General features: G+C 35.4%; 1 protein-coding gene across 2 annotated transcripts in view; it reads left to right on the forward strand.

Moving 5' to 3' along the window:
• Positions 1–7,925, forward strand: part of Ccdc169 (coiled-coil domain containing 169) — a 43,876-nt gene extending 35,951 nt beyond the window's left edge. For both annotated transcript variants that reach the window (XM_008830495.2, XM_029562250.1), the window contains one exon: positions 6,951–7,925. In XM_008830495.2, coding sequence (XP_008828717.1) covers positions 6,951–7,050 — 100 coding nt within the window. In that variant the 3' untranslated portion in view covers positions 7,051–7,925. The remainder of the gene's footprint in view (positions 1–6,950) is intronic.
• Positions 7,926–12,769: the final 4,844 nt, after the last annotated feature.

Here is a 12,769-nt window from a genome sequence, read left to right on the forward strand (position 1 = left end):
ATTTCCTATGATATATATATATATATATGCTTTATATCATTTTAATTATAGTTTAAAAATGAAGAAAAATATTTATCAACCAGCTGTCTCATGGAAGTCAAAATAACAGCACAGTCAGTATTTTTCCTTTTTTTTGAGACAGAATCTCCCTGTAGCCCCAGCTGGCCTGGTGCTTGCTATGTAGACCAGGCTGGCCTTGAACTCACAGAGATTTGCCTGTCTCTGCCTCACAAATGCTGGGATTAAAGGGAGGCACCACATGCCTATCTACAATGCAACCTCTATACCTAAGGCTCACAGAACATAGAACAGGGGTAAAGAATTCACTAATGAATCTCTCAACTCTCATTAATGAAGCTCCCTCATGCAACAGAGGACCAGGAACACAAAAGGTCACAAATGATCAAAGGGAAGGGATTAGAAGGCTGCAGATTGCTGGTTCTTGGACAGGACTCCTATATTAAACTTCACCCACACAGGTCTCAGGGACCATTTCAGAAGAGGGGGTAGAAAGATTTTAAGAGCCAGGGAGGAGGTGCACAACCGTATGGAAATAGAGTCCTACAAGCTCCTGGGATCCTGCTCATATAAATCTACAGCAATGGTGTCAGTGTAAACAATTCCCATGCAAACTCAAGCAGACAAAAATCCAGCATAGAACTGGGGAAATAGTCAACAGACCCCAATCTTAGCTGAGGAAATATTGGCACCTGATTACTGCTGGGTGAGGAAGAGCTGATCTTCCTAAAGTGAAGGACTCTAGATAAGCTGACTAGACCTCAGTAGATGAACTTGCACTGAGGAATGTCTGGGAACACTAACTTGACACAATAGGCCTTAACACAAATGACAGAATATATGAATTCCGGTGGGGGGTGCCTATGGGAGGGTGCTAATGGGGATGGGGGGTATAAAGATGATTAAGATTGATTAAGACGTTCTGTATGAAATACACAAAAATTCAATAAAAACAATTTTTTAAATTTGTAATTTTTATTTCATGCATCTGAGTGTATTGCCTGCACCCATACAGAAAATCATTTTTCCTCTACCACATACTATTCAATGTGGTTTTATACAAGTTATAGTCAAACTCAGGCTCAGTTTATTGTAAAATGAAGATGAAACCTGTATTGAATGTTTGATAGGATAACTAGAGGTTACTGAGAAACTCCTGGTTTGGTTAATATCAAATTTCAATACTTTCCAATGTGTGGTACCAAATATAAATAATTAGCAAAATAACAAAGCATTAGTTTGTGAAGAGAGAAAGTTTAATATAAAACAGTAATTCGAGCATGTAAACAACAAATATTCAACAGTGTTATGCTAATGTACTCTTGTAAGGAACTTAGTGACTATCATTTATTTAAAATCCAAAATCTCAGAGTTTAAAGCAGTTTCTAAACTGTTGACCATAGCTAAAACAATATTGTGACCCTAATGTATGCAAACATATTCACATACAACTGAAACAATTTACAGTTATATTGAAACAAAACTCAATGGTTTTTAGAATATTCTCAAGGTTATATAACCATCATCATTGATTCTAGAACATTTTCTTCTCCCTCCCCTAGAGAAACTCCATATCTATCAATAGCTGGTTCTTACCCTCTAACATTTGGTAATCAATAATATACTTTGTTTCTATGGATTTTTTTTTCTATTCTTGTTATGACATGTAAATAAAAGTGTGCTGAATGTGGCATCTAGGCTAGTGTCTGTCACTTAATGTTTTCAAGTTCACTCATGTTGCAGAATGGTCAGTACTCTATTGTGATTGGCCAACACTCTAGTTTTTATATACCATTGATTATCCAATCATCAGCTGATGGGCATGTGGGTTGTTTATAACTTTTCAATAATATGAATAATATTATTATGGATATTCTCGAACAAATTTTATGCATGTTTTCTTTTGTGTAATTTTCAAATTATCTTACAAGTAATGGGTTTCCTTGTGGCATTTTCCAAAGTACTTAGTTTTGGTTGATCCCTCCAGTCCCACCTGCTCCTCTCTACCATGTCTGCTCTCCTTGAATCCTCCTCACTCCGGGATTCCCCTTTCCACTCTCATGCCACACATGTTCTATTAACCTCCCCATTCTCCTTCTTCCCATATCAAGGGTCCCTTTATAGTACCCTGGCATCTACACTCACTCCCACATAAATACACATAAAAAATAGATGCCGAGATTCATATATAAGAGAGATGTGTTTTTTGTGTTTTCTTGGTCTATTTCCTCACTTAATTTTCCAGTTCCATCCATTTTCCTTCAGATTTTATATTTTCTTTCTTCTTTGTCTGAATAAAATTCCATTGTGTATGTTGACCACAATTTCATTATTCATCTGTTGGTGGACATCTAAGCTAATTCCATTTCTTTGCTACTATGAACAGGGCAGCAATGAGTATGAATGTACACGTATATCTCTGTCATAGCATATACAGTCCTTTGGGTATAAACCCAGGAGAGGTAGTTATATTTTTGGATTTTTGATGAACATCCACACTGATTTCTGAAATGACCACACCAATTTATACTTCCATCAAAAATGAATAAGTTTCCTCTTTCCCTACATCCTCATCAGTATTTGTTGTCATTTGTTCCTTGATTGATAGCCATTCTGATTGGAGTGAAATGAAATCTCAAAGTAGTTTGTGTGCATTTCTCTAATGCATAAAGAGGTTGAATGATTTTTTAAATATTTGTTCATTTGTATTTCATCTTTTGAGAGCTGCATCATCAGTTCATTGGTCCATTTACTGATTGGCAATTTTGGGGTTTGGCGTGTTTAATTTTTTTCATTTCTTTATAGAGTCTATATATTAATTTCCTCCTGAAATGTAGCCGGCAAAGATTTTCTCCCATTATGTATGCTGTCTGTTCTTTCTGCTGTTAGTTTGCTTTGCTGTGCAAAAGCTTTTTAATTTCATGTTGTACTATTTATTACTTATTGGGGCTATTTTCTCTACTACAGGAAGCTCTATTCAGAAAGTTCTTTTCTATGCCTATATCTTGAAGATTTTCCTTGTATGGCAGTTTCAGCATTTCAAGTTTTAAACCAAGATCTTTCATCTACTTAGATTTATTTTGTTGTTGTTGTTGTTGTTGTTGTTGTTGTTATTATTGTTCAAGGTGAGAGACATGGCCCTAATTTCATTTTCTGCAAGTGGATTTCTGGTTTTGCCAGTACCATTATTGGACAGGCTGTCCTTTTTCCAGTATGTGTTTTTGAAAATATTTTATTACTTTTTATTTTATGAGTTTATTACCTGCATATATGTAAGTGTACCAATGGCATGTAGTACCCACAGAGGTCAGAAGAGGGAATCAAATACCCTTGGAACTAGAGCTACAGATGGTTGTTAGCCACCATGTGGGTGCTGTGAATTGAACTCAGGTCCTCAGGTGCTCTGCAAAAGCGGTCAGTGTTCTTAACTGCTGAGCCATCTCTCCAGCCCCACAGTGCATGTTTTGATACCTTTGCCAAAAAATCAAATGTCCATAGTTGTGTTTTCAATTCTCCTATATTCTATAAGTATAGTTGCTGGATTGATTCCATTCAGCTTTTTGTTTTCCCAAAGTAGCTGGACTGTTTGTGTTCATACCAGAAACATCTTGGGATTCTCCACATCTGCATCAACACTTGTTCATTCAGCTATTTTTAAAAACAATTCAATAATCCCCATAGATGTGACATGGAATGCTATTGTTACATTGATTTATACTTTCCTTTTCAATTTGAATAGACTTTATTTATTTATTTATTTAGTTAGTTAGTTAGTTAGTTAGTTAGTTAGTTTGCCTAATCACACCTATCTAAGACCTTCCATGCAGCATTGAATAGAAATAATAATAGTGAACATCCTTAATTTGCTCCTGATCTTAGTTGGAAAGTTTTGTCTTTATACTGAGTATGCCATTGGCATGCTTTTTGCATAAATTTTCTTTATCATATTTAGTACTTAAACATAAATTTGTAGTTATAAAATTCTATATTGCAATTTAAATGTTTCAAAAACAGTAAAAACAAACCCAAAGCAAGCAGAAACAAGGAAATAAAGGTAATATTGCCATAGATAAAATTGGTGCATTTTACACTTTTTTTAATAGCAAAGGATTGGTATTTCATGTATGTATGTAGTAGGTAGGTAAATAAATAGATAAATTCATAATGTTTAGTAGAATTTACTAATGAGGCCTTTTGATCTGGTCTTATAGTTGCTGTGAAAATTACAAGTAACATTTTAATCCAGAACAATCTATTTTAGATTAAAACCAACTCAATTTCAATCAAGAGATTAAAAACAACTACAAATAAAACACATTTATTTATCTGTTTGCCTGGATACTTTATTTTTTTATTTCCTGGGTTTTTTTTTTGTTTGTTTGTTTCTTCATAAGATTTGTATTGCTACCTAGTGTCCTTCCATTCAATGCAGAGAACTCTTTAGATTTCCTGTTTGCTAGAGATGAATTTCTTCCATTTTTAGTAATCTGAAAATGTATTGCTTTTTTAAAAAAAAGATAATTTTACTGTATTTAGAATTCCTAGTTGATAGGTTTTTCTCTAATTACAGCATTTTGAATATTCCATAGGCCTTCTTGGTTTCTTATGAAGAATTGTTCGTTTTATTAAAGCTCTTTTGTACACACCAAGTTGCTTTCCTCTAAAGCTGATTTTAAGATAGCGTTGACTTTTCATAGTTTCTTGATGATCTGCCTAGATGCTGATCTTCTTGTGTTTTTCCATCTTGTACTTTATTCAAACTCTTGGATTTGTGGTTCAATGTTTTGTCTTGGTTTTTGTTTGTTTGTTTTGCTTTGTTTTTACCATACTTGGGCAATATTCAGTTGTTATTTTTCAAACATTCTTTTTACCATTTTCTCTTTCCTCTCTCCTCCTGGGATACTTATTACACATTTGTTGGTATGTACACTAGTGTTCCATAGGTCTCTGAAGCTCTTTTCATTTTTCTTTATTCTTTACTGTCTATAGTTTAATATGAATAATTTTCATTGATCTATTTCTAGACTTCACTATCTCCTGCTTGCCTCGATCTACTATTAAATTCTTCTATTGGGTCTTCATTTATATTTTATTTCTCTACTCTATGATGTCCATTTTGCTTTTCAAAAAAATCATGCTGCCTCCTTACATTGATACTTTTACTTGGTGAAACAGTATTCTCATGTGTTCCTCTAGTTCATTCGATATGGTTTCCTTTGTTGTTTGAATGTATTTAAAATGGTGGATAAAGTCTTCAACTATTAAGTCTAATAGCTAAATCTCCTCAGAGTAGGTATTACTGATCGCTTTTACCCTATGTAAGAACTATACTCGTTGCATTCCTTATAATTCTTCCTTGTTTTTGTCAAAACTAGACATCTTATATGACATATAGCCATTCTGCATCTCAGATTCTGTCTCTTCCCAAGGGCTGCACATTGTTATTTAGTAATTTTTCTTAATTCATTCTATAAAATCTGCATTCTTTGTCATGGATGACCACTGATCAATCATGTGAGTTGGCTAAATAGTAACCTAATGATTGAACAAAGGCTTTTTTAAATGCCTGGGATGAATAAACCTCCCCCCTTTCCTGAGGGGCCTGATGTATGTGTTTCTGCATGGTTCAGCTCTCAGCCACGAAAGTTACAACTCTGCCTTGGTCTTCACTCTCGCTTTGCAATGCCTCAAATCAGCCAGAGACAAGAGCTTGGGGCCTTCCTAAATCTCCTGAGGAAACGTTTGAATCTGGGCATGTACATACCTACACGCCATATGACTGTCCAGCTTCCACGAAATGCGCTGGAGTTTCCTAATACTTACTCCTCAGCCTTCTCTTTTAGCATTTCTGGTTAGCCTGTTTTTGCCTCCACTATGAAATTAAATAATGGTACCTAAGAAATAAAATGATGGCTTTTAATTGTTCCAGCAAATGCTCCAAGAGAAATTTTCATACTGAACCATGTCAGGGAAGATCATATAATGACTGTAAATTTCTTTTAATCAATCATCAGATAGTTGAACTATGAAAATTTCCTGGGAATGAGTAAGGCTTTCAAGAAATTCCAGCATCCTCTGTTCCCTTATCATGTCTGCTAGGCTATTAGTTGTTGCTATAGTTACAGGTCGTTAATTTTCATGGTTACCCCAGAGGGAGGTAAGAGTGACAGTAGACAGGATTAGCGTAAACTAAATTCTGCAGAACTCAGTGTTCTCACCAAATTCCCAATTTGTTTTCTTCTTGAGAATCACTACAAAACTTCGATTTCCAGAATTCTTTTTAAAAAGCTTGCTTTTGACCATTTTTGCCAATTTCTCTTTGCTTTTATGGAGGAAAGAAACTTCTCCCTCATTAGAAGAAAAATGACAGGTACTTACTCGGTCATTTGTGCTACAATCACTAAGATATTTTTCAAAAGCACATTGCAGGGAACTGAAATAGTCTTTTGCTATCTCACAGAAGAACACAAGAAGATTGAGTTTATAAAGACACATAAGACCATAATAGAAAGAGGAGTCGATGGATGTCTAGGAACAGAGATCCATGTATTATTACTGTTACTGTCCATATTCTACTTCATGGCCTCTCTATTTTCTTACCTTAATTCACATTCTAAAGGTGTCAGAATGATCCATCCCCTCTCTTTAGACAGAACCTTCCACGTTAGGATGCCTGCTGGACTGCGACCCACCCTTTGGAGTACCTCCTTTTGTGTTGATTGCCCCATAGCTGTAGTGAGATCATATGATATAGTGCCTGACTGCCTAAGACTGTCCTGTAGGCAGAAAATGTGCAGATGAAGATTGCCTTGCGCAGGACTAGAGACTAGAGGAGCTAGATGTAATATGTAGTTTTCTGTATGTGGCATGTGATGTTTTTGTTGTATACAATGGTGACAGAAAAATTATGACCAATGCTTATTTTATTTCAGTGGAAGATATAATCCAGTTAATCAGAAGATAATGAATGCTAAGAAAGGACCAGTAAAAAAGATTTCAAGATCAAACCACCTTCCAAAACTCAATCCGTGATTCCAGAGCTGGGTGGATTTCTGTGTATCCCATCTTTTTCCTCATCCACAATCTTCAGTTTATGAAGTTGATGCTCAGCACATTTCTCGGGAATTGAAATAGATAAGAAGAGCTGCCAAACTTCTTTAGTTCTTCTTTGAAAAGTTGATGTCTCTGTCTGCATAAAAGTCATATATCTCCAGTGACTCTAAATATCCAATAGAAATGCTTGTAGTTTTAAAAATATCTTAGGAAACCTGGAGGTTGTCATCATTACACTCATTTTCAACAGTATATTTATGATCTGCTCTGATAGTAACATTACTATTATATTGGGTTTCTAAGTTGGCCATTAGCTATAATTTTATAAAACCTTCGTTATTTTAGTTATATCATGCTTGGCTCAGCTACTTAAACTCAAGGTTTCAACATAGTTGCAAGTCAAATGCATACTAAATTTTGACTGAAATACCCTGAATAACTTTCAGCCATGAGTTAAGTTGTCTGTAGTGTCCCTTTACCCCCTGCTACCATTAACCTAGATGATCTTGGGCAAAACATTTCACTTTGTTTTCATTTCCCACACCTATAAAATGACCTCAGTAAATGATATGATAGCTAAGGTTTCTTACCATTCTAGAAGGCCAATGCTTATTCACACAAAAGGTCCTGCCACTAAGCATTTGCTGTGAATGTCATATTATGATATTTATTAACTCATAATAATGATGGGTCTAATTCTTTGTATCAAACTTTGCAAGTGTTCAGCATACTGAAGTCTAAAAGTAGAGATTCAGTGAGGATGGTTAAAAAATTTTAGGCACTATAAGCTCTATTGACTTTGACTATGTTTAGACTGTTTTGTTCATTTAGATGGTTTTTGTAACTGTGACCTAAGTCTGGAACATCCTTATAACTTATTTTCCTCTTTTAATACATAAAATTATTGGACTTTAAATTTCCAAAAGTCACTCACAAGTATGTGTATGTGTTTTTATGAAATGCTGTTTTCACTTGTATCTGATACTAAATTTAAGTTCTATTTAGTATCACTAGTAATGAATACCAAATCTATTTCTATAATTAACTCTATAGATGTTTACTTTCTTTAAGAAAAAATACATAAGTTAAATATAGCCAATTAATTTTTATGCAACTTCAAATTTTAATGCAGAAAAATATCGTCTTTTTCCCTTAAATTATTATGCAATGAAACTATTTGGAATACCACAGTGGACATTATTAATTAGACAAATACTAGATTTTTTGTCTTTCCCCATGCTTACTGACATTAGCAGAAAATTAGTAATTTAAATATTGTAGCAATTAAAACTTTCAATGAAAAAATAAGCATTTTTTTTTCATACAGAGCTAAGATATTATGGGGATTATAGGGAAGAACTTTCAACATTATCTCAGTTTCTGGGATGGAAAATATCTTAGCACAGGGACTCTGACCACATTGAAGTGTTAATTTTGCAGAAATTATTTGGGGTTACTTTCCAGATGTCAAGAAATGTCCGTTTTGAACAGAGCAGTGGTGTGTTGGTAGGATAGTTTATATAAAGAACTGAAATGGGGTATATCATGGTTGAAATATAGATTGCCCCCATAGGTTCATGTGTTTGAACACTTGGTCCCCAGGTGGTGACGCTGTTTTGGAAGGTTGTGGAACTTTTAAGAAGTGGGGCATTGCTGGAGGAAGTGGGAAACTGGGGGTTGGTCTTGGGGTTTTATAGCCAGGCTTCACTTCCTGTTCACTCTTTTTGCTGACTGTTGATGTAATGTGTTCAGTCAGTTTCCAGGCCTGCTGCCATGCCATCCTGTCATAATAGAATGTATTCCCTTGAACTGTAAGCCAAAATAAACCTTTCTTTCCTTTAATTGCTGCTTGTCAGGTATTTTGTCACAGCATAAGAAAAGTAACTAATCCAGGGGACTCTAAGAGCTTTGTTCAAATACCAGTTTTGTTACTTCTGGGCTTCTGACTTTGTCTAAATCACTTTTCATTGCCTCTGTTTCTTCATTTTAGGGTTGAAAATGTTCCCCCTAACTCAGCCACATAGGATTACTGTGATGATAGAGTGTCAAATATTTGTTTGTTTAGTTCTTTATGACCTGCCTTCCTCTTAAGAGGATATAAGTTAGCTTTCACTAAATATAGCAGTATGCAAATAACGTCTACAAAATAGAAAATAAAAATAAAGGGTGACATGAAACGAATTCCCAACTAAGGAAAGCTCTAGATAAAATCTTTTAGGAGTCAATGCAGAAAATAAATGAGTTATTCTCTAGAAGGAATATTCAAACAGAGAAAAGGTTCAAAAGAATCTAAAGGTAATTTGTCATTCAAAACATCATAATAAATTGTAATTGTAATAACCAGAGTAAAAATGACAGCATCTTTATTTTATGTGATATTTAATTTTGTGTTGATAGCAGTATTTGTTTAATTGGAAAATTCAGAATTCATAAAAATATCAATAAAAGTACAAATAAAATTTGTGTATTTCAAATTTCAATATTTAATGTTAATTAGAAATAGTTAAAGCATAATTAATTCTTTTCCAAATTTAAAATACCTAAATATATCACAAAATGTTAAGTTAGAACTTACTAAAAATAAGAGTTACGTGAATGAAAAGATCATGAGTTCTAACAAGGATGTAGATAAATTGGAGCCCTCCTGTTAGAACCCTCATATCTTGAAGGTGGAAATGTAAAAAAGTAAAGTCACACTGGAAAGTTGTTCTTCAGAAGGTTAAATATAGAGTTAACATGTGATGGAGTGGGATTATTTCTGTGTATGTGTGAGAGGAATAGAAGCATATTTATATAAGAACGTGCACACTGATGTTTTCATCACCATTATTCACAAGAGCTTAAAGTGAAGACAACCCCAATGTCATCCTTGAATGGATGGATAAGCAAAATGTGGAATAGCCAAACTATGGGTTTTATTTGTCAATACAAGGGAATGAAGTACTTAACTATGCTATGGTGTGGACAAACCAGGAAAACAGCACCCTAAATGAAAAAAAAATCCAATCCAGATATTGTGTAATTCCAGTTATAGACCCTGTTTAGAATAAGCAAATCCACAGAGAGCAGATTAGTCTTTATCTAGGGCTGAGGGACAGCTCAGGAATAGGGAGGGTGGTATTAATGGATGCAGGGCTGCTTTTGAGGGTGTTGAAAATGTCTTAAAATGAATTGTGGTAACAGTTTCACAATTCTATGAATACACTAAAAATAATTGAATTGTATATTTAAAATGGGTTTGATTACATTTTGTGATTTATACATCAACAAGGTTATTATAAAAGTGCTAAACACGAGCTGTGGAGATGACTCAGTAGGTCAAGTGCTTGCTATGCAAGCATGAAGACCTGAGTTCAAAACCCCAGAACACAAGAAATGCCAGTAGCAGTAGCACATTTCTGTCTTCCCAGAGCTCCTAAGGCAAGATGGGAGGTGGAGACAGAAGGTTCCCCAAAAGCTCATGGACCAGCTATCCTGGTGTATGCAGTAGTAATGACAAAGAGACCCTGTCTCAAGATGGAAGATGACCGACTCACCTGAGGTTGTCCTCAGACTTCCACGTGCATGCTGTGGTCACCTGTCCACATTCACACACACAAATGCACAGACACATAGTTATCAACACTTATTAATGAAATATCATTTGATCTTTCTCCAAAAACACGATCTTAAAAATCTAAATGCATCATTAATGCAATGACTGATTTAAGAGCAGAAAAGAGAATTTCCAAACTAAGAAGCGTTTCCAACTACTGTACCAGTCAGAACAATAATGAATAGATAACCAATTACCAAGTTTTTTCCTTTGACTTCTTTATCTGAATATTCCATCTCTTGCTTAATAATATTCTGGAGATATTTATAAGGCACTGCATAGTTTTGTTTCAAAATAATGAGTTAAGCTTTTTAAAGTCATCTTCCTTAGCTCCATCATGTACACCTGGAATTCTCTAGTAGAATTATCTATATTCATTTTTGTATTCATATACTCATACTTGAATGACTTTCCTGGAGACGCGTGAATAATTGTGCATCCCAAACTGGGTACCAAGAACAAGACACAGTAATGATTCTACTGTAGTCTATCATGATGAATCAGTGAGTTCGTTGGGGTTTGTGACAGTAGCATGAGTGACTAGGCAGCTGCATCTCTGAAGAGCCCGCCCCAGTGAGTGACAGCTTACAAAAGCTGCATTGCTCAAACTCCCTGAGTACCTTGCAGACATCTTCATCACAGAAGAGTCTCTTCTCTCTTGTCAGTTGTTTATTGCTTATATAAACTTGAGCAGAGGCCTAGGGAGACGCTTAACTTTTAGTGTTTCATGAGTCTCCCCACTTCTCTCCATAAGGGAATGTTTCAATTAGAAGGAAATAGCTACACAAGAATAACCCACTGTACCCGAAATCCTTCTGGAGAGACTAAGAGCTATTCTTGCAACAAGTTTATAAATAACTCTATTTGGTTTCATTTTGCTGTATACATAATTGTGAACCTATATAGACATATAGACCAAATACTGCCTTTTTCATAAATTAATTGACTTACAGATCAGCATTTAGTATATAAATTATATCTCTGATTCTAAAATACCAGAAGAATTCTAAAAAGGTATGCTGGGATTGGGGTATTTAAAAAGAGAAGCTCATACCAATCTATTAGTGCCAGCATATTAAAAACTGGGGGCAGGGTATGGTGGCGCACGCCTTTAATCCCAGCACTCGGGAGGCAGAGGCAGGCAAATCTCTGTGAGTTCAAGGCCAGCCTGGTCTACATAGTGAGTTCCAGGACAGCTGGGGCTATAGGGAGACCCTGTCTCAAAAAGAACAACAACAAAAAACAAACAAACAAAAAACTGTTACTAAAATTACTGAGCATGATTGAGAAATTTATTAAAGATTTATTTTTATCTTTTATTTGTAAGGGTGTGTGTGTGTGTGTGTGTGTGTGTGTGTGTGTGTGTGTCTGTTTATGCCACGTGTGCAGGTGCCCATGGAAGCCAGAAGGGGATTGGATCTCTTGGAGTTCATAGTTGTGAAAAGGGGTTCTGGGAACCAAACTTGAGTGCTCTGGAAGAGCAGCAATCACTCTGAACTGCTAAGCTATCTCTCCAACCCTATGACGGAGATATTTAAAAGGAATTTCAGGGGCTGGAGAGATGGCTCAGCGGTTAAGAGCACTGACTGCTCCTGCAGAGGACCTGGGTTCGATTCCCAGCACCCATATGGCAGCTACGAACCATCCTTGACTCCAGTTCCAGGGAAATCCGAAGCCCTCTTCTGACCTCCGCAGAATTGCATGACATAGGTGCATTCACATACATGCAGACAATACATTCATACACATAAAATAAAAATAATAAATAAAATATTATGACTGGAAGACTCAGCAGGTAGGAGTGTCTGCCACCAAGCCTAATGGACCTGAGTTCCATCTCTTGGACCCACATGATGGAATGAGAGAACCAACTCCTGAAAGTTGTCCTCTGACCACACACATGCTGTGGGACATGCATGCACACACAAAATAAGTACATACATAAATAAATGATACATAATAAAATGTTTAACATCTTTAAAATATTAAGTCACTATATGTAAGATCATTTTTTAACAATAGGGAATTATTTTTATAACAAGATAATATCCAATTAATCTGACCTGTAATTTAGATTACCGTTTATTCAGAGAAAGTATAGAG

Source organism: Nannospalax galili, unplaced genomic scaffold (assembly GCF_000622305.1).
Source record: "Nannospalax galili isolate Female #2095 unplaced genomic scaffold, S.galili_v1.0 scaffold1354, whole genome shotgun sequence".
Lineage (NCBI taxonomy): Eukaryota > Metazoa > Chordata > Mammalia > Rodentia > Spalacidae > Nannospalax > Nannospalax galili.